Here is a 23,156-nt window from a genome sequence, read left to right on the forward strand (position 1 = left end):
GGTATGTGTCTTGTGACATCTATACCTCTTTTCTGATGGCAGCAGTGAGAACAGAGTATGTCCTGGGTGATGTGGACCCTTGATGATTGCTGCTACTTTCTGACAGCAATGTTCAATGTCCATTTTCTTGATGGTGAGGAGACTTTTGCCTATGATATACTGGGCAGTGTCCACTATCTTTTGTAGGCCTTTCCACTCAGAGGTATTGGTGCCCCCATACCAGACTGATGCAGCCAGTCAGCACACTTTCTATTTCTTAACATCTTAAACAATTTTCTCATATCAACAATCATGCTATTCTTTACCTTTCCAAAATCTGCCAATTTATCTGCTCCTCAGTGTCCTGGGGCTATTTGTGAGCCTATAGACTACTCCCAAAATCCCTTCCTCTTGTTTCTGACTTCCACCCACACTGACTCAATGGACAATCCCTCCTCAACGTTCTCGCTTTCAGCAGCTGCGCTATTACTCCTAATTAGGAATGCTACTCCATGCCCTTCTTTTACCTCCCATCCTTTCTCTTTAAAAGCATCTAAATACCAGAACCTGCATCATCAAATCCAGTTCTTGTGTCATCCAAGTCTCTGTAACTCTACATCGTAAATCTATGAACTGATCCATGCTCTAAGCTCACCTCCCTTATTCCTAATACTTCTGTCATTGAAATACACATATTTCAAACCCTCTGACTGATTTCATTTATGCTCCTTCCACTGCCCTTCCTTCCTCACAAACTCACTACAAGGGCATCAACCTTTCCACCATCTGCTCTATTCTCAGCCCTCTCATTCTGGTTCCCAACCCCCCCTATGCCAAATCCTCGAGCAAACCTGCTACAAGGATATTAGTAACCCTCCGGTTCAAGTGCAACCCACTCTTTTTGTACAGGTCATACATTTCCCAGAAGGGATCATTACAATCCACAAAAATAAAATGGCAGCACTGCCGCTGGCGTGGACCTGGGACAACACAAGGACATAAGAAATCTGAGCAGGAGGAGACTATCTGGCCCATCAAGCCTGCTCCACCATTCCATAAGATCGATAGTCTCACCTCCTTTCCCCTATGTCCCTTAATTCTACTATGTAAAAATCTGTCCAGGGAGTGGAGACACAACACTGCTCTGAAGTTTTAAATGGCCTGGTCCTAATGCCAGTGGCTCTGTACAGGGGCTTAATGGCCTATTGGAGGAGCTGAAGATGTTTTAAAATTAAAATCCTGCAACCACAGGTCTGTGCTCAAGATGAAGGCACCTGCTCTAAGCAGCAGCTACAAAGGGTTGGAGACACTGGGGAGGAATGTCCTGGGGCCATTTGAGAGCATATAGACTACTCCCATGACAGTGATTGATCCCTTCCCATTTTGACACCCCCCCACGCTGCAGTGCAGAGCATCAGAAACGGGTAGAACATCCACAGTTGAGATGGAGAAGCAGAGGAGATAACCCTACAAGGTAGTGATCATGGTGGAAAATCATTGAGGAGATCAGTGACTGATGGGTCCACACAGACTGAGGGCGACTTGCAGTCGAGGGGACCTGCACGGGCTGCTGGAGACTGGGTCATGGGAAGCAGGTATCAGACCAGGGATCTGAGAGGATGCTGAGGCTTTCTGATCTTGTTGGAGGTTTGGACCTGGAGCTCAGTTGCCGATGCACTGAACAGGGGTCTGTGCGGTTGCAGATGTTGCGGGAGCAAATCCAGATACTCAATGACTCTGAAGGAACTCTAACTTGCTTCTCTTTCTCTTGTACTGTAAGGGGCCCAGGGCAACAGTTTGTCAGGCTTACAACAGGCAGAAGGCAATTTGATGTAATATTACATGTTCTCTTCTATTATACGACAATAAAGGAATCTTGAATGTGAACCCCTACCCCCTGCACCAACTCTTCAGCCACAGATTCATCTGCCATAACTTCCTATTCCTGTCCTCATTAGTATGTGGCAGAAATTCTGAGATTACCATCCTTGAGGTCCTGCTTTTCAGCTTCCTTCCTAACTCCCTATATTCCCTCTTCAGGGCCTCACCTGCTCGCCCTCCCTCTGTGCACTTGATCTGAATCATACCTGACTTATATTGAGGATTCTTCCCAAACTCAAGTGGATGATTGTATAAAAATTTGTGCTTTAATTACATACCAAATCCTAAAGCTATCAACTTTCCCTAGTGCCAAGATTATCAGCTTCTATACCTTGAAAATTTGTATCCTCTTCATATTATCTTGCAACACAGCAATCAGATCAATCCCATTCCCTCACTTATTTTCTTGTTATCTAATTTCTCATTAACACCCATGTGATTCTCCCACAGCCAACTGTAAAGGATCTAATTTCGAGTAGCAAATTAATTTAACAAGCACCATGTCTTTGAGATGTGGAAGAAAACCAGAGCATTGGGATAGACCCAGAAGTCACAGCGAGAATGTACCAACTTTACACAGACAATTCTGGTTGTTAAAATAGAACCGGGTCACTATCTTGAGCATGTCTGAGCCACCACATTTCAAAAATATATATACATATACTGTATATATATTTTGCAGAAAGTTGTAAAGTTAAAAGAAAAGATTCTCATCCCAATTACATACCATCGTTTCATTTCCTCTTCCTTTTTCTTATAATTCTCCAGTTTCTTCATTCCTTTTGTATTTTGTTGCACAAGTGTTTCTTCACTTTCCCAGGTGTTGTGGAGATGAGACCATCCCTTCCATTTAATTAGATACTGCTGTTCTCCAACCTCCAATAAGGTATCAAAACCGCTATTAGGGTCACCCTCGGCCTCTACTGCGTAAGTCGTGGTTGCAGCACCAGTTGCTAAATGGCATGAAATTTTTTAAAACATTAAAAATCTCAGTTCATACTTCCCCTCAAAAATCCTACAGTACTCTTAGATGAGAAGTACAATATTTTTTACTAGTAAGTAGTAGAAAATTTAAAAAAAATCAAAACTAACCAGCCTAATGAATATGGCCAGACAGTTTACCAAAAATGGTTGTGGTTCATATTCATTTGGCTAGTGAGAGCATACCATATTTTTGGCATCCAACTAATGAGTGGACAATAATATAGATAGGTAATCTTTTATCCAAAATTCTGAAAACAAAACTTTTTTTTTAACTGAACATACAGTATATTTTCAGGTGCTTAGCTTAGTTTGAGCCAGTTTTAGTTTTACTTAAAAATACAGGGATTGTCATCGAGCAGAATTTCAGCAACCCCGCTGAAAGGGGATTTGACAGAGGGAGTGGCTCGGGGAGAGAGCGGCAGCATGGATTGGGCGGGCGAGTGGGGAGAGAGCAGTAGCATGGCTCGGGCGGGGAGAGAGTGGCAGCGCGGCTTGGGTAGGCAAGCCGGGAGAGAACAACGGTGGGACTCGGGCGGGCGAGCAGGGAGAAAGCGGTCTATCTTTATCTCACTTCATTTACCACCTACTTCATCCAATGCTACCAACAAGTCTCTCCCCCACACCCAGCAATTACTCAAAAGTACCATCGTTTTAATATCATTCTGTTATCCAAAAAATTTCGAAAGCAGAAAAGTGTCTCGTTCCAAGGATTTTGGATCAAAGATTATGCACCTGTAATTCCATCTAGAGCTGATTAAATTAGCATTTCCATTCACAGATATGTATCCTAAGTTACCAGTGTATCAGAGACCAGATAATAAAAAGTAGGATTGACATTCTCTAGTTCAGTTTTATAATTTCAATATCTCCCCAGCTGAGAACATAACCCAAAATTTATGAAAGTTGTACAGATGCCCAAATTTCTGTATATTGTAAAATAGTTTTGCTAATATGAATTCGCTATTGTGGTGGCCATTATTTAAATGGTATTTAACCATGTCTTTGAAGATTAGTAACTTGCCTCCTTTCCTTCCAACCCGTGATTCCATTACTCTCTCCAATGTTTCATATTCTTCTTCTTCTTCTGGAAGAGGGAGATCTTCCCCACAGATTTCAAGTAAATCATCAGAATCTGTTTTAGCATCTTCATCTTCCTTGTAGCTAACATTCACTGTTGCCTGACGACGCGAACCCCTCTTATGTTCGTCGTCTTCGTCGTCGTCGTCTTCATCTGATGATTCAACAGATCTCTTCAGTCCCTTTCCCTTCACCTTTTTTGTTTTGGCCCTTTGATAATAGAGAGTACAATTTTAAGTTTGCAGTTGAAATGTTTTCCTGTCAACTCAAGGTCAAACAAATACAATAGACAAATGCCTTTAAATGCATACTTGAAGAGGGGGTGAACTTTTTCGATGTTGTAGATTTCCATTCTTTGCAAAAAAAAAGCTAAATCTGATTTAAAAAAATCTAGACAACCTAAAAAAAAATGTGATCATCAAAAGAGCCTTAGCCTTCTTTACAATTCATTTCGTCCAAATACAATTAATTGCACAGGCCTTTCGGTTTCCTGAAGTTTTGTTCATTATGTGAAGTAGCTTCTGTGTATAAAAGCAACTGGATGAGGGAAGTACATTGAAGGCAGCAAGAAGTGCCAATGGCCTCAGGAAAATCAAGGTATTGGGCAAAGTTCATAAGAGCATATTAAAGTGATCTGAAGAATAAATATGTTCCAGATTTGCAGTTTAGAAATAGGGAAGATCAACTTTAACACTAACTCCAGAGGCAAAAATAGGACATTCCAGATGTTGATTTATTCCTTACAACAGTTAAAGTCAGTTAATTGTGGAAATATAGTCTACTAAAAAAAAGTTTCAAACCTGTCAAAATGGTGAGACTCTCAGTCCCCTGACACATTTAATTTCTTTCAACCAAAAGTGAATCACATCTTTACTAAAATGCATGACAAACCATTTTCCCTTAATGTCTAAGAAGATATCAGGGCAATATATGTATTTACAACACAGAAGGCTATTCAGCTTTTCAAAGCTCTCAGACCAATCTCATTCATTTCCTTGTGAACTCTTCTTTCACACATATTATTAACCTTCCTGATTGATTTGCCTACCAGCACATGTACTAAAAGGATGTACAAGGTGAAATTTGGAGCATTCAACGCACATGGTCACAGGAAGAGTGTGCCAATTCAACAGCTTACAAGAGATCAGTAATGAAGCCAGCATATTGGAGCCTTTAAGCAGCTACATAATCTGCAGTGATGCTGGTAACTACTGACAATACATGCTTTTTCAAAAGGGCAGTGGGACTAACCAGTGGTGAGAATGTAAATATGCTTCAGTACACAAAGGTGCTGGAGAAACTCAGGTCATGCAGTATCCATGAAATCAATAGACAATATTCTTCAGGTATACTGATAATCAGGCAGATATCCAAATAAATTAGCATAGATAGCGTAGCATCACCAGTTTAGAACCCGACACTGTCTGTAAGGAGTTTGCACATTCTCCCCGTGTCAGCATTGGTTTCCTCCTGGCACTCAGGTTTCCTCCCACCCTTCAAAACCATAATGGGGATTGTAAGTTCATTGGTGTATTTGGGGGTCATGGGTTTATGGACCAGAAGGGCCTGTTACCATGCTGTATGTCTAAGTTAAAAAAGGTTGGGGGGATGTGAAGGTGGTGGGAAAGGAGAAAGAAGCTAAGATGTGATCAGGGAGGGGACAGAGAGCTGAAGAAGGGCTGTGGAGCTCAAGGAATGAGGTCAGACAGATGAGATAAAATAAAAGAACAGGGGGAAGAGGTTATGAGAAATCAGAGAAGTTGATATTGATGCTGCCTGATTGGAATCTGCCGAGACAGAACACAAGGCGTTGTTCCTTCACTTTATGTGTGATCTCAACCTGGTAGTAGATAAGGTATGGAAAGACATGTCATTGTGGCAATGGGGAGTAAATTAAAGTGGCTGGCTACTGAGAAGTCCTTGCTATTGCAGTGAATAGGGTGAAGTTGGTCAACAAACCAACCTCATCCTGCCTGCCCCCATTCCCCTCCAACCCAAATCTAATCACTCCCATGTACAGGCCAGATGCACTAAAACCTTGACAGATTCACAGGTGAAGTATTTCTTCACTTGGAAGGACCGTTTGGGGCACCAAATAGTGGTGAGGTAGGTGTAAGTGCAAACCTAGCAGTTCTTGTGGTTACAGAGGTAGGTACTGAGGGGCAATTAGTGGGAAGGGTTGAATGGACAAGGGGAGTGATCCCTATGGAAAGTGGAGTGGGTTTTGGGGGAGGGGAACATGTCTTGTGGTTGGATCATGTGTAGGTGGCATAAATTGTGAAGAATGGCATATTTTATGCAAAACTGGTAGGGTGGTAGGTGAGGATGAGGGGAATCCTATCCTTGCAGTGTCTGCACATGGGGTGGGTGGGAGGGAATGGGCCAGGGCAGACGAATGGGAAATTGTGGAGGTGGGGCTGAGGACTGAATTAATGGCAATAGAAGGGAAGCCACACATTTTCTGAAGGAGGAGGACATCACAGCTGACTAGGAATGGAAATTATTTTCCTGAGAGCAGAAGCAGCAGAGATGAGGGAATTGAGAGAGAGGAATAGAATCCTTTCAAGACAGGGTGGGAAGATGTGTAGTCAAGGAAACTGTGGGAGTTGGTGGGTTCATAAAAGATGTCTGCAGAAAGTTTATCTAGCCTGTACTCCCCCATCACAGTTTCTCATTTGGGCACCTGTCTAATTTTTGGCATATCTAAACTAAGGACCGAAAGATCGACTACCTATTGATTTCTGTGGATGCTGCCTGATCTGCTGAGTTTTTATCCAGTAGTTTGTGTACTGCACTATATCCCAGCATCTGCAGGCTTTTTGTTTATCCAAATTTGCTACAGACTTCCTTTGCATGTATGGGTAATGGATAATGCAAGATTTAGGCTTCACCTGAAGGACAGGCTAACAGGTTTGTTTCATTCACATGACTATCAATTACTTACACAAACTACCAGGGAGATAAGATTTCACATCACTGACCACAAGGAAAAAGAAGTGAAATTTGAGACTGTGCTCTAGAATGGTAACTTTATAATCACGGAATCAATCTCATTGCTTTAGGAGTTTGGCCATGAAAACCATCTGCTGTTCAGACATTCTTTGCAGTGAGTTCAACTAGTTCATGTTACTTTCTTGAACTATAATAGAATTATCAACTGAATAATGGTTGAATAAAATAGACCTTAATACTATAGATGGAAAATTAGTTAAAACAGAAAACAAGTGGAAGGCTATTTTTGAGCAATATGAAAACATACAGGAATCACACTGGAATATTATTATTTTTTCATAAACTCCGCTTCAAGAATACTAAAATGTTGAAAATTTGCTTTTACGAAGAAATCCGTGTTCGCTTTTACAAAAATGTCCTCCAGTAGTAGTGAATGAGTCTTTGCTTTACGCCATTTTGGCTTACGAAATGTTTCCTAGGCATGTTCTAGTTTTGTAAAGCAGGGTATACCTGTATATGATTTGGACTCAAATGTACAGGGCTTGGGTTGTGGAAAGGGGGTTAGGATAGTAACAGCCTAAAAACTGTTAAAAATCCGAAATAAAGTAGAAAATACTAGAATTATATCAGGCAAACAGCATTTGTGAGAAGAAGAATCTTCATCAGAACTACTGCCTGATCTTTTGTCTCTTTAAAATTTTCTCTTTTTATTTACTTTGGAAGAATAATAACGGACTTCAAGATGATGTAGATAAACAGAAGAATGGATGCATAGGTGACAAATCAAAGTTAATGATATGAAATTATGAAATTGCTGTACATTGATGAGAAGGGGCAATATAAATTAAAAACAAGAAGTCTATAGATGATGCAGTCTAGTGTAGTACACAAAAGTTCTCGAGAAACTCAGATCATGTGGCATCCATGGAAAGCAGTAGGCAGTCGACCTGAAAAAAGGATCAGGCCCAAAACATCAACTGACTATGAATGCTGCAAGGTACAATATGTTGAAAGTATATTTTCTTTTTAAAAAAATGCTTATGGGAACACAAAGCATATAAACAGAAACAAAGCAGACATAATGAACTTAGTAATGGTGATTCTGCGACAAGCAGTATATTGTTACCACTTCTAGATGCCATGTTTTCACGATAATTTCAAGATTTATTAGAAAGATCACAGAACAAGCTTATTCAAGTGATTACATATATTCAGGAATATTAGTTACAAAGATAAAATGGAAAAGCTAGGGTTGTGCTCCTTGGAATATTGGATAAAATCATACAGAGTGCAGACAATTCAAATGAAGAGAAATTATACTTATTAAATCATGAGACATAAAAACAAAGAATGATGTAAAACCTTTTCATACATTGAGTAATCAGGACCTGTAATGCACCATCACAGCAGTAGAGTTTTGAAGTTTTCAAATGACACAGCATCCAGACTTTTCGCAGAAGTTCTACATTTCCACAATCTTTTCTGAGGACTGAATTCTAACATCAACCCTGACAAATCCCCAGTAGTAACTATGAAACAATCCTCCTATTTCGCTGCACCCCAAGCTCCATTTCATCTGTTCAGGCAAACAGATGAAAAATCTCTTAAGCAGAAAGTGAGCACAATGTGTGATAGTTGGGATAACTTAGCATTTTTTTGCCAAACTGTAGAAGAATTTAACTTAGTAGTTTAAATGTTATTAATCATTTTAAGTGTATGTTTCAAGACACAAAATATTCATGTAGCACCTTTGTTTACTTCCAAAACTATACTACATGTGCACAATCCTTTATCTGGACATCTAAAATCTGGAAATTTCCAAAATCCAGCAAGTGGGGAGAGAGACCGGCAGGGAGAGAGACTGGCAGCGCGAGTTGGGCGGGCGAGAGACTGGCAGCGCGAGTCTGGCAGCCGAGAGACCGGCAGCGCGAGTCTGGCAGCCGAGAGACCGGCAGCGCGAGTCGGGCAGGTGAGGGGGGAAAGACGGCAGCACAATTTGGGTGGGCTAAAATCTGGCTTTCCGAAATCTGGAAAATCCAAGATTCAGAACACACTGTCCCCCAAGGGTTCGGATAAAGGATTGTGTATCTGTATTAACTCTCAAGCAAAAATAACTATGGAGGAATTCAAAGAGCAGAGCAATATCTGTTTGGTGGGGGGGGGGGGAAAAGGAATTATTCACACTAACTCTAACTCTAGTATTTGTGCACTTTTTTTTCTACTATGATACAGTGCCTTCCAGAATGTTTGGGACAGACACTTTTTTTCTTTTATTCGCTCCTGTGCTCCACTTTTGGGTTGACCATGTAGAAATTACAGGACTTTTTATGCATAGTAGCCCCATTTCAGGGCATCATAATGTCTAGGACATTTGTCTTCACAGGTGTTTGTGATTATTCATGTATGTTTAATTGCTTCATTGGTGTAGGTATAAGAGTTTTTTTTAAGCTTCTGATCACCTTTGGAGACTGTAGTTGCCATTTTTCAACATGAGGACCAGAGTCGTGCCAATGAGAGTCAAAGAAGCCATAATGAGGCTGAAAAACAGAATAGTAAGAGACTGTCCAAACCACAGGATTACCATAATCAACTGTTTGGAACATAATTAAGAAGAAAGAGTGTACTGATGAGCTCAGTAATCACAAAGGGACTAATAGACCAAGAAAAACCTCCACTCCTGATGACAGAAGCATTCTCATCACAATGAAGAAAATATCCACAAATGCCTGTCCAACAGATCAAAATCACTTCAGGAGGCAGGTGTGGATGTGTCGATGACTACTGTCTGCATAAGACTCCAGGATCAGAAATACAGAGGTTACACTGCAAGATGCAAACTACTAGTTAGCCACAGAAACCAGATGGCCAAAATGCAGTTTGCCAAGAAGTATTTAGAAAAGCTTGCAAAATTCTGGAAAGAGGTCTTGTGCACAAGACCAAGTTTAACCTGTATCAGAGTGATGGCAAGAGCAGAGTGGAAGCATAAAGGTCCACTCTGCCCAAGATCCAAAGCATTCCACCTCATCTGTGAAACATGGTACTGGGGGTTTTATGGCCTGGGCTTTATAGATGTCACAAGCACTTACCTTCCTTGATGATGAAACTGCTGATAGCAGTAGCAAAATGAATTCTAAGGTGTATAGAAAAATTTTATCTGCTCATGTTCGAGCAAATGCCTTCAAACTCAATGGATGGCACTTCATCCTACAGCAAGACAATGATCCCAAACTTACTGCTAAAGCAACAAAGGAGTATTTCCAAGGGTAAAAACTGGAAAATTCATGAATGGTCAAGTCAGTCAACTGATCTAAATCAATTGGATATGCTTTCCATATGCTGATGAGAAAACGTAAGGGGACAAGCCGCCGAAACAAGCAGGGGCTGGCGATAGCCGCAGAGGAGGTCTGGGAGAGCATCAGAGAAGATACTCAACTCCTGGTGATGTCTATGAATCACAGACTTCAAGCAGTTATTGAATGCAAGGGATATGCAACAAAATACTAAACATGACTACTTTAATATATATATTTTTTTCTTTTGGCTTGGCTTCGCGGACGAAGATTTATGGAGGGGGTAAAAAGTCCACGTCAGCTGCAGGCTCGTTTGTGGCTGACAAGTCCGATGCGGGACAGGCAGACACGATTGCAGCGGTTGCAGGGGAAAATTGGTTGGTTGGGGTTGGGTGTTGGGTTTTTCCTCCTTTGCCTTTTGTCAGTGAGGTGGGCTCTGCGGTCTTCTTCAAAGGAGGTTGCTGCCCGCCAAACTGTGAGGCGCCAAGATGCACGGTTTGAGGCGTTATCAGCCCACTGGCGGTGGTCAATGTGGCAGGCACCAAGAGATTTCTTTAGGCAGTCCTTGTACCTTTTCTTTGGTGCACCTCTGTCACGGTGGCCAGTGGAGAGCTCGCCATATAACACGATCTTGGGAAGGCGATGGTCCTCCATTCTGGAGACGTGACCCATCCAACGCAGCTGGATCTTCAGCAGCGTGGACTCGATGCTGTCGACCTCTGCCATCTCGAGTACTTCGACGTTAGGGATGTAAGCGCTCCAATGGATGTTGAGGATGGAGCGGAGACAACGCTGGTGGAAGCGTTCTAGGAGCCGTAGGTGGTGCCGGTAGAGGACCCATGATTCGGAGCCGAACAGGAGTGTGGGTATGACAACGGCTCTGTATACGCTTATCTTTGTGAGGTTTTTCAGTTGGTTGTTTTTCCAGACTCTTTTGTGTAGTCTTCCAAAGGCGCTATTTGCCTTGGCGAGTCTGTTGTCTATCTCATTGTCGATCCTTGCATCTGATGAAATGGTGCAGCCGAGATAGGTAAACTGGTTGACCGTTTTGAGTTTTGTGTGCCCGATGGAGATGTGGGGGGGCTGGTAATCATGGTGGGGAGCTGGCTGATGGAGGACCTCAGTTTTCTTCAGGCTGACTTCCAGGCCAAACATTTTGGCAGTTTCCGCAAAGCAGGACGTCAAGCGCTGAAGAGCTGGCTCTGAATGGGCAACTAAAGCAGCATCGTCTGCAAAGAGTAGTTCACGGACAAGTTTCTCTTGTGTCTTGGTGTGAGCTTGCAGGCGCCTCAGATTGAAGAAACTGCCATCCGTGCGGTACCGGATGTAAACAGCGTCTTCATTGTTGGGGTCTTTCATGGCTTGGTTCAGCATCATGCTGAAGAAGATTGAAAAGAGGATTGGTGCCATAGCTATATACCAAATATTGCTCACTTGAATAGATAAGCCTTAAAGTATTTTACTTTAGTTTCAGTCACATTCTTTGAAAACATTTAATGTTGTTGCATTTAATATAGGTTCCTCCCCTCCACAGAGCCACCCACCCATAAGACTAACAATAACGTTATAGATAATTAATTCCCCCCTTCCCCAATTTTACAGATAAAGTCTCAGTAATATACTTAATAACATACTAATAATGATAAAGCCTCTTACTAAGCAGGGATAACGAGACACTTTAAGAAAGTCAGCCCAACGGCGAGCGGCATCAACCAGCTTTTCATCCTTGACGACACCATTGCCATTTCATACAACTTTATTCAAATAGCTGCTATGAGCAAAGCATTACCAAGGCACTCCGCTGGCTGAATATTTGCTCCCACCTTCACCAAAGGTTTAGGTGTTATTTCAGAGAACATTTACTCTTACAATTTTAAACTTTTATTTATTCTAATTTATTTAATTTTTCTGTTGTGGCGGCTCACCCACACAGCAGGTGAATTGACGCCAGCAGTTGCTGTCGAGTCCACAGTCAGAGACATACTCAAGAACTCTCAGTGCAGAGCAAAACAATGGACAGGAAGTTGACATCACTTCTGCCCCGCACCAGCGCTAAGACCAGCATGGACCTTTCAAGAGCGCGAGTTTGAATCAGTAAATCAGTTGGTTTGAAACTCTACACGACTCAGCGTGTTTCTTCCACTCAGCATTTGGATCCTACATGAACGACTCCAGCAACACGGACCACGCAAGTGACTAACTTTTCAAAATGCAGTTTCGCTTAAACTGCCAACTTTCTGGATGCTCAGTCCCTCGTCTGGCTTCAACAAACAGAGGCCCAGTTCTGGGTCAGGAACAACATCTCCGATGAGACTATGTGGAAGCGGCACTTGACCAAGAGCCAACAGGCCAAATAATGGACTTTCTGCAGCAGCATCCAGAGGCCAGCAGGTATGAGGCACTCAAAGCCTTGTTGGTCAGCACTTTTGGCCTCTCACATCACGAATGGGATGCACAGGACAGCCTTGGCGACAGTGCACCGTTGGCCCTAATGAGTGACATGCTGGCGCTGGCAGATGCCCATAAGCCATGTCTACACTTTGAACAGATCTTTTTGGAGCAGATGCTGGAGAACATTCACTACCTAATAGCAAATGAAGATTTCTCTGACCCGTGGAAGGTGACCATGAACGCAGACGTCCGTGGTGCGCAAAAAGAGATGGTGGAACAAATGTTGGAATTAGTGCTGCCTCATGACCAAAGGCCCAGCCGCCCCACACCCCAACAGCAAAGTCAGCAATGCCCACACCAAGAGATAATAACAGCTCCGAGTCTTGGTATTTCTCCCATTAGAGGATGGATCTGGGGCCCGCCAACGCTGACTGCCATTCTTGTTCCAGGGAAACGACAGGGACAGGCGTCACTGATGGCTATGGCAGCTGGCCAGAATGATAGCCTCCTGCATGCCTGGGACAGACACTCTGGCGCAGGTTCCTAGTAGACACAGGAGGAGAAATCAGCATCCTTCCTCCCCCGAGCCAAGATACCAGGACCAGAAGGGCCGGACCGGAATTCATGAAAGCACCATCTGCACCTATGGCACACACACCACCCCTTTGCAATTTGGTTACAGCCGATTAACAATGGATGCTTATGCTGGTCTCGGTGTCACACCATTGTTGGGTGCAGACTTCCTATGCACACAATGTTTGCTGGTGGACCTGAAGGGATGATGGCTAGTCGACACGAAGACATTTCAAACCTTTCCCCTCGGTGAGGCCAGATTGCTGGCTCCACACCTGGACTCAGTCACGTGTTCGGACAACAAATTCGCCAGGGTGTTGTCAGAGTTCCCAACCATCATCGTGTCACAGTTTTCCATGACATCCTCCAAAAATGGCGTGATGCACCACATTCCCACTAAAGGACAGCCCCAGCAAACCCGAGCATGCAAGTTACCACCAGATAAGCTCCGACTAGTGAGAGAGAAGTTTAACAAGATGGAGGAGATGGGCATTGTGCAGCATTCAGACAGCTCGTGGGCCTTTCTACTCTATATAGTGCCCAAGTTTGCAGGAGGATGAAGGCCATGCGGGGACTACAGGAGGCTGATCGAAGCTACCATCTCTGATAGGTTCCCAGTCCCGCACATCCAGGACTTCATGGTCAACCTGCATGGGGCACGCATCTTTTCAAAGATAGAGCTAGTGCGAGAATATCATCGGGTCCTAGTCCACCCAGATAATATCCCAATGACAGTCATCATAACCCTGTTTGAACTTTTAAAATTCCTTAGAATGCCGTTCGACCTAAAGAACGCAGCCCAGACCTCCCAACGCCTCAAGGATGCAATAGGGCGGTACCTGGACTTTCTGTTCATCTACCTGGATGATACCCTGGTAGCCAGCAGCTTCCATCAGGAACACCTAGGATACTTGTGCCTACTCTTCCACTGGCTCACTGACTACGGCCTGGCGGGCAACTTTGCCAAGTGCCATACTTGGGGCACTGGATCAATCGTCACGGAGCTATTCCCCTGCCAGGGAAAGTGGAGGCCATTTTCAAATTCAGCAGGCCCAACACAGTCAAGGGCCTGCAGGAATTCGTCAGATGGTTAATTTTTTACCACCATTTCATCCCCTCCACGGCCTGGATCATGTGCCCCCTGTTCAGCTTGATGTCTGGCAAAACCAAAGAGGTAGCTTGGACAGAAGAAGCGATGGCTGCTTTCGACCAGGCCAAGGCTACCATAGCAAATGCCATGCTCCTGGTCCACCCCCGGGTAGACGTCCCCACAGCCCTCACTGTAGATGCCTCCAAAGCGGCAGTCACTGGCATTCTTGAACAGTTAATTGAAGGCCAATGAAAGCCACTTGCCTTCTTCAGCCAACACCTGCGATCCCCAGTGTGTTCGACAGAAAACTGCTGGCCCTATATCTGGCCATTCAACACCAGGTAGTTCCTGGAAGGGTGGAAGTTCACAATCTTCATCGATCACAAGTCTCTCACCTTGTATTCGCCAAGGTGAACAACCTGTGGTCAACCCGCCAAAAGCAGCACCTGTTGTTCATATCTAAATTCACCACCACAATCAAGCACATCTCGGGAAAGAGCAACGTGGTGGCCGACCCACCCTCCCGGACTCCAAGAGTGGATTACGTGGTGTTAGAAGAGGCACAACAGAGGGACAATGAACTATTGGCGTACCGAATCACAGTCACCGAACTCTGCCTTGAGGACATACCAATTGGGCCCAGAGATACCAAACTCCTGTGCGACACTGCCACCGAGCAATCTCGGCCCATCATACTGACTGCTTGGAGGCGCCAGATTTTCGACATCTTGCATGGATTAGCCCACCCTTCCATCCGGGTGACCACCCAGCTAATCGTAGATCGCTTCATGTGGCATGGCCTACGCAACAGGTCGGCCACTGGGCCAGGACATGCACACACTAATGGACCTCCAAGGTCTGGAAATACATAAAGGCACTGCTGCAATCTTTCCAGCCAACACACAAGATGTTCAAGCATGTGCACGTGGAGATCTTTGGCCCACTACCCGTCTTGAGAGGGGCAAGGTACCTATTTACAATAGTGGACAGGTTCACGAAGTGGCCTGAAGCCATCCCAATCACCGACACAACAGCTGAGATACACGCAAGGAGACTGCTCACAACCTGGATGGCGAAGTTTGGGCTCCCCCCCCACATCACCTTCGACAGAAGGGCACAGTTCACCTCAGCTTTGTGGTCAGTGGCAGCGCAGCTACTAAGAATCCAGCTCCGTCAGATGATTGCATACCATCATCAATTGAACATTTGGTGGAATGTTTCCACAAGCACCTGAAGTCAGCCCTGATGGCACACCTCCAAGGCCCCAACTGAATAGACGAACTATCCTGGTGCTACTGGGCATATGCTCAGCCCCCCAGGAAGACCTAGCAGGGTCATCCGCCAAACTAGTTTACAGTGCACCGCTCATAGTACCTGGTGAATTTGTGCCTGCTCTCCATGGCCAAGAAGACGCACCAGCAGAGGTCCTTACCAGACTGGAAGAGACTCTGAACACTGGCTCCAGTGCAGACGTCCCACCTCGTACCCAAAGATCTGCAGCAGAGTGAGAGTACCTGTTCGTCTGTCGAGGAGCGCACAGACCATCCCTGCAGTGGCCATATGAAGGACCCTTCAAAGTAGTATGTCATAATGGGGCAATGTGTTTTGGACATGGGTGGCCGGGAGGAGACATAACACAGACTGCTTCAAGTCAGCATACCTGGACATTGAGCACCCAGTCGTGGTCCTACCAGTCAAGAGGCAAGGGCAGCCACGAAAAGCAGACAGCGTAAGGAGTATGGTGTCAGCGCCTCCTATTGCTGGTTCAGGGGGGGAGGGGCATGCGGGGGCTCACCCATGTGGCAGGAGAACCAGCGGCAGTAGTCGCTTTCGAGTCCGCAGTCAGACATACTTGAGAGCTCTCAGTGCGGGACAAAACAATGGACAGGAAGTTGACATCATTTCCGCCCCACATGAGAGCCAAGATCACCTTTCAAGAGTGTGAATTTGAATCAGTAAATTGGTTGATTTGAAACTATCCTCGAATCAGCGTGTTTCTTCCACTCGCGGTGGCCAATAGTCACATTGTATTTATTCACTGTACATTTCACCTACCCCCAGAAATCGCAATGCATGAGATGTTGAGTGTTTGCCAGCATACAAGTCGACCCCCAAAAATTGCAATGATTGTTCTGCTGGGTGTTGGCTGGAATTGATTGTTATCATGGACGATCCATCAAAACAACGAAAGTACAAAGCAAGTTTTAAAGTAAAAGTGAGAGAAATGGCCAAGAAAACTAACATCTGAGCTGCGGCGAGGAAATTTGATGTGGATGAGATGGTAAGAGATTGGAGGAAGAAAGAGACTTTAAGAAAAATACCAAAAAGGCAATATTCAATGAGAAGAGGTATCACTTGTTGGACAGACTTGGAAAATCACTTTGCAGAAAGGCAATAAAACAGTGGAATGTAAAGGTGTGAAAACTATGCAAACCAAAAGTATAGGCAGTGAAAGGACCTGGTTTACCATGGTGTTATCATGCAATGTCGACAGGACGAAGTTAGACCCATGGCAATCTTCAAACCCAAAATTAAACTGAAAATAAAATTTTTGTACTTTTTCATGAAAAAGGATGGATGGATGAAAATGTAAAACTATGGATAGATGATGTGTGGAACAGGCGGTCAGGCAGTTTATGCAAGGAATGGAGTTTGCTAGTCTGGGATATGTTTTATAGCCACTTAATTGAGAACACTAAAAATGGATTAGCACAAAATAACACTTACATGGCGGTTATCCCGGGTGGTTTGACATCTCTATTGCAACCTCGTGTTGTCTGTTTGACCAAGCCATTTAAAGACCATGTGCGTGAGGAATGGAATACATGAATGATGAGTGCAGATAAGTTGTTAACAAAAGGCGGGAGAATGTGTGCTGCATTACTTGATGTGCTGTGTAACTTTGTGATGAGGGCATAGGTCTAAGTGAGAGATTGTAATAAAATTGTAAGTGCATTATCTCTTGTGCAATTGATGGCATGGAAGATGATTTATTGTGGGATACTGACACAGCCTCATCAGGTACAGACTGGGACCTGTATGTTGACTGCTTGAAAAGTGAGAGTATGGATGTGCTTGTCACGATCTTTGCCTCAGACGATGATAGTGATTTTGAAGAGCTCTAAATGTTTGTTTTGTTCAATAAAATTTTAAATGAAAATTTCTTGTGGTCGAGTTTATTTTTGTTTGTCAAGGGTCGAATTGGTGTCCAATGGTTTTTTGAGCTGAATTTAAGGTCTCCAAAGTATATCCAATGTACAAATCGACCCCCATTTTTTGAGAGAAAAAAGCCCCACAAATGCTGGAGAAACTCAGCAGGTCAAATAGTGCCTTTATGTAGCAAAGTTGAAGATACATGACCAATGTTCCCCCACCCCTTGATGAAGGGCTCAATCCCGAAATGATGGTAATGTATCTTCACCTTTGCTACATAAAGGCACTGTTTGATCTGCTGAGTTTCTCCAGCATTTGTGTTTTTTCACTTAACCACAGTATCAACAGAATTCAGTGTTTTACCCCTTTTTTTTGAGAGATTTTTGAGGGTTTCAAGACTCGACATACATCAAAATATTCAGTATTTTCCTCTTTTTTTGCTGGTTGATTGAATTCCAGATACAGGTGTTTTACTGTATTCTCCCTTTCTTGCTATTCAATCCTTTATCAAACCTAGTCCTAATACTGAATGCACTACTTTCAGATACCATCTGCCCTACTAGATTCCAACACTAAAATCTGGCTTGAAAGATGCATTCATGTATTTTGAACTTCCTATCACTTTTGATGCCACCACCCCCCCAGCCCACTGTTTTGATGTCGGGTTATCAGCTCCTGGAACATATAATACAGCTTTTCTTTACTGCAGTAAGTTCAACTGCCTGATAAGTTTACAAATCCACTGTTGAATTCAAGTAGATGGATGCACTGATCCACTCTCTGGGAAAAAAATACAGCAATGAGTGCCCTCAGAAGCAATACCATGTATGAATTCCATGCTGATTTTTCCTTCCTCTGTCCGATGATCACCTTTCTAAAATGTTCCTCGATAAACTACGTGAAAATATTGGGGTAATTTACCTGCACTGAGGTTTCCTGCTCTTCACTTTGTTGTTGGGCTGGTAGTCAGACTCGCTGTCTCCTGAGGTACTCTTCTCTCGATCATCTTCCTCTTCAGAACATGACATCTGCCAATCTTCACTGGAGAGGAAATGGCATCACAAAAAGGGATACTCACGACATTATTTCGCTATTATGCAAAACATTGAAGAACGTTCACAGTGGGTCAGTAACAAGAAAAGCCTCAATGACCATTGTGAATAGGACCAATGTTTAGTGACCACAGTGTTGCTATCGTCTTTGAGCAGGGGTGGCCAAACTCCAGCTTGCAAGCTACATGCTGTTCTTTGACAAGGTAATGTGTGGCTCATTGAAATATGTTGGCTGGAGATATCAATGCCCCTGATGCAGCCCTGGGATACTCCAAATCCCTGCAGCCAAACCAGGGAGTCGCTGGATCTTCGGTTTCTGGGCTGCGTGACAGGGAGTGGGTGCTGGAGGAATGATTCCTGCGAGGAAGTGGAGCAAGCAGTGCATGGCCGGAGTTGGGTTCTCCTCACTCGGGCCGGGCAACACTACAGCAGTGCGTTGCTAATGTGAGGTGTGAGGGTCGGCAAAGCTGAGGGTCCTCTTCAGGGAGCAGCCACAGAAGTCGGGAAGCCAGGGCTGGGCCAAGAGAGGTCTGATAAAGCATGGCCTGCCCAGAGGCTGGGTAGCCACTCTGGTGGGGCAGGGGTGAGGGTGGTAGCAAGCTGATGGGAGACACGGAGGAGAGGCTGGGGGGCATCCCCAATGAGGGCCTCATCCAGGTGCCAAGCCAGGACAGAGCTGGAGCTAGCAGGAGAAGTGAAGATCCTATTAGTGGCCATAGGTAAGCCATGGCCCCACTGGATGGAGAGTCAGCAACAGGCAGTGGAGGTTAGAATGCTCCATACCCCTGCTTCCAGCAGCCATTCCCCCATCCCATCAGTGACTGGGAAGAGGGTAGGATAGGGAGGAGCAGACCTGTGAGCCCCCCCTGGCCTCACCCTGCCCCAGAGGCAGCTTCACATTGGGTTGCTTTCTGTAACAAGCACTCGGCTGTGGATACTGCAATGGTTGCAGGCATCTGCAGAGACCAGTGGTAGCAGCATTCCTGAAGAGAACACATTAAAAATAGGAGCAGGAATCGTTCATCTGGCCTGTAAAGCCTGCTCCCACATTCAGTGAGATCACAGCTTGATCTGGCTGTGGACCCAGTTCCGTCTTTCCCCCATAACCCTTAATTCACCTATGATGCAAAATTTTATCTCACTGTTTCCTAAATATATTTAACGAGACAGCATCTACTGCTTCTTTAGGTAGAGATTTCTGCAGAAAATCAGTCAGGATTTTGAAAATATTTGGTATAATATGTGTAATTTTTGATCTTTGAAATGAATCCAAATTATCAGTTTAAAAACTACATACATGAATAAATATTATGTTATGTGTATTTCATGCAAGAGTAAAAACGTGCTTGTAATATTTTTTCATGTCTTGCGGCCCTCAAACATCTGAAGTTTATGTGGCTTTCATGTTAAGCAAGTTTGGCCACCCCTGCCTTAGAGCAGTTAGTAATAGCCATTTAAATTTAAACACATAGCACAGTAACAGGCCCTTTTGGCCCATTCCACCAAATTACACCCAAATGACATTTGACCCTAGCACACTTTGAAGGATGGGAGGAAACGGGAACACCCAGAGGAACCCCATGCAGGCACTAGAAGAATGTCCCAACTCCTTACTGAAAGCACAGGGTTCAAACACTGATGCTGAAAAAGCATTGCACTAACCGCAAAGCTAACCATGCTGCCCTTTAATGCAAACATGCCAGTAATACTCATAATCACAGATCAAATAAATTGCAGCCAGTGGGATGAGTTGCAATGTTACAGGGACAGAATCAAAAGTAATAAATGAAGGGCTAAATGCATGCAGCATTAGAAATAAAGTGACAACCTTGTAGTTCAGTTGCACATTGGCAGGTATGATGTTGCAACCATCACAGAGTTGTGGGTAAAGTATGGATGTCTCTGGGAGCTTAGTGTATCAAAGGATAGGGGTTTGGTGTGGAATGGGGGGAGGGGGGTGTTGCTCTGTTGGCAAGGAGCAACTAAATCATTAGAAAAAGGTGACAAAGGATCAAAAGGTATAGGATCATTATAGGTTGAGTTAAGAAATGACGTGGGTGAAAAGACTGTTGGCAATCATATTCAGACCACCAAACAGTAGCCAGGATGCGGACAACAAATTACAAAAGCAATTTGAAAAGGTGTTTCAGAAGGACATGGTTATGGGAGTCAGGGGATTTTAACAAGCTAGTAGATTGGGAAAATTGGTTGGGACTGGATCTTCAGAGATAGAATTTGTAGAATGCCTAGAAGATGGCTTTTTAGAGCAGCTTGTTGATGAGTCCACCAAGGAATTAGCTGTACTGGATTGGGTGTTGTGTAATGCACCAGAGGTGATTAGGTAAAAGGAACATTATGGGACAGAGATCACAATATGTTTGAGATTTAACAAGGAGAAACTAAAAACAGATGAGTAAAGGGAATTACAGTGGCATGAGAGAGGCCAAAATCGATTGGAAGGGGGCACTAATAGGGAAGAAGACAGAGCAGCAATGGGTGGAGTTTCTGCAAGAAAAAAGGTGCAGGAGAAATAGCTACCAAAAAAGAGATACTGTATTCAAATGGAAAAAATGCAGAAAGTAACTAAAAACTTATAAGGAGGGAAAAGATGAAGTATGAAAGTAGGCTAGCTAATAATAACAAATAGGGTACAAAAAATCTTCTTCAAGTTTCTGAAGAGTGAAAGAGAGATGAGAATATAGCACCATGAGAAAATGACACTGGAGTAACAATATTATGAGACAACGAAATGGCAGAGGAGTCATTTTCCATCATTGTGTGCTGGATTAGCAATGTGCTGGATGTCCAAGGGTGTCAGGGAAGGGAAGCGAGTGCAGTTACTATTTCAAGGGAGAATGGTCTAAGGGTAAATAAAGCTCCTGGACCAGATGGATTGCATCCTTGGCTTCCGAAATAAGTAGATTCTGCTATGGTTCCGGACGACTAGAAAATCACAAATGTCACCCCACTATTCAAGAAGGCAGGGAGGCAGCAGAAAGGAAAATGTAAATGGATTAGCCTGACGTCAGTGGTTGGGAAGATGTTGGTATCAGTCATCAAGGATGAGGTTATGGAGTACATGGAGACACAGATAAGATACCAGCATGGTATCCTTAAGGGAAAATCTTACCTGACACCTTTTGGAGTTCTTAGAAGAAGTGACAAGCAGGCTAGATAAGGGAGGTGCAGTGGATGTTGTGTAATTGGATATTCAGAAGGCATTAGACAAGCTGCCACACGAGGGTACTTGTATGATAAGAGCCCATAATACAGGAAACGTTGGTAGAGCATTAGGGTAATTGGCAGGAAGCAGAGATCATATTTTGGTCAACTGTCAGTTACAACTGGTATTCCACAAGGGTCAGTGTTGGGGCCACCTCTTTTTATGTTGCATATCAGTAATCTGGATTATGGAATGGCCATAATTAGCAAGTTTGTGGCCAAGTTTGCAGATGGTACAAATGTAGGTGGAGGAGCAGATAGAGTTAAAGAAACATGGAGGCTGAAAATGGACAGATTAAGAGAATGGGCAAAGAGACAAATGAAATACATAGTCAGAAAGTGTACAGTCATGTACTTTGGTAGAAGGAATAAATGGGAAGCATGAAAACTCTCTGGGACCTAGAGATCCTTGCGCAGGATATCCTGAAGGTAAACTTGCAAGTTGAGCCAGTGTGAAGAAGACAAATACAATGCTGACATTCATTTCAAAAGGAACAGAATACAAGTTGAAGCTTTATAAGGCACTGGTGTACTGTGAGCAGTTTGGGGCTCCTCTTTGAAGAAAGGATGTGCTGATGTTAGAGAGGGTTCAGAGGAGGTTCACTTGGATGATTCTAGGAATAAAAAGGAACATTTGACAACTCTTGGCCTGTACTCACTGGAATTATGGAAATGATGGGAGGATGTCACTGAAACATTTCAAATGTTGAAAGGTCTGGAGAGTGTAGATGTAGAAAGGTTGTTCCCATGGTGGGAGAGTCTAGGACAAGAGGGCACAAGTTCAGGATTGAAGTACACCCACTTAGAAGAGATCCGGAGGAATTTCTTCAGCCAGAGGGTGGTAAATCTGTGGAATTTGATGCCACAGACCATTATGGAAGTCATTTGGTGTATTTAAGACAGAGATTCATAGGCCAGGGCATCAAAGGTTATGGGGAGAAAGTAGGGAAGTGATGCTGTATGGAAAAATGGATCAGCTCATGATTAAATGGAGGGGCAGACTTGTTGGGCTGAATCGTTTATTTGCGCTCCTCTTTCTTATGGTCTCAATACTCAGAATTATATTGACAGGAAATTTACCTGGGCCAGCCACATACATCCCATGGCTACTTGCAATAGGACACCCAATCAAAGGCTAGGTATCCTATGGCAAGTGATTCAATATGACACCCAATGTACTTTTCAAAATCCACAAGGCATAAACATGACAGTGATGAAATAAGCTCCACTTGCCTGGATGAATGCAAATAATTATCAAGAACCTTAACCATAATCAGAACAAATCCCAGCATTTTTCTCTTCTGCTATCCTATCCATATCCAGTCATAATCTCTTGCCTGTCGGCCTGTGTTCTTCCCCTGTTACTCTATTTTATTCAGGTGCCTGTCTGCTTTTCGCTTTTACCAAGGGTTCAGGCCCAAAACATCGGTGACATATCTTTGCTACATAAAAACACTGTGTGTCTTCCTGAGTTTCTTCAGGAAGTGGAGTTTATGTATTGAACTACAATCA

The 23,156-nt window shown here is 43.8% G+C and overlaps 1 protein-coding gene across 3 annotated transcripts in view; it reads right to left on the minus strand.

Annotated features, from left to right (window-relative positions):
• chd1 (chromodomain helicase DNA binding protein 1) overlaps window positions 1-23,156 on the minus strand; it is a 196,369-nt gene that overhangs the window by 86,578 nt on the left and 86,635 nt on the right. For 2 of the 3 annotated variants that reach the window (XM_069892325.1, XM_069892309.1), the window contains exons 6-8: window positions 18,292-18,411; window positions 3,866-4,131; window positions 2,588-2,813 (exon numbers count right to left, since the gene is read on the minus strand). In XM_069892325.1, the coding sequence (XP_069748426.1) occupies window positions 2,588-2,813; window positions 3,866-4,131; window positions 18,292-18,411 (612 nt within the window). The remainder of the gene's footprint in view (window positions 1-2,587; window positions 2,814-3,865; window positions 4,132-18,291; window positions 18,412-23,156) is intronic. The other variant, XM_069892317.1, reaches the window with a different exon arrangement.

The sequence above is a fragment of the Narcine bancroftii genome, chromosome 1, assembly GCF_036971445.1.
Source record: "Narcine bancroftii isolate sNarBan1 chromosome 1, sNarBan1.hap1, whole genome shotgun sequence".
Classification (NCBI taxonomy): domain Eukaryota; kingdom Metazoa; phylum Chordata; class Chondrichthyes; order Torpediniformes; family Narcinidae; genus Narcine; species Narcine bancroftii.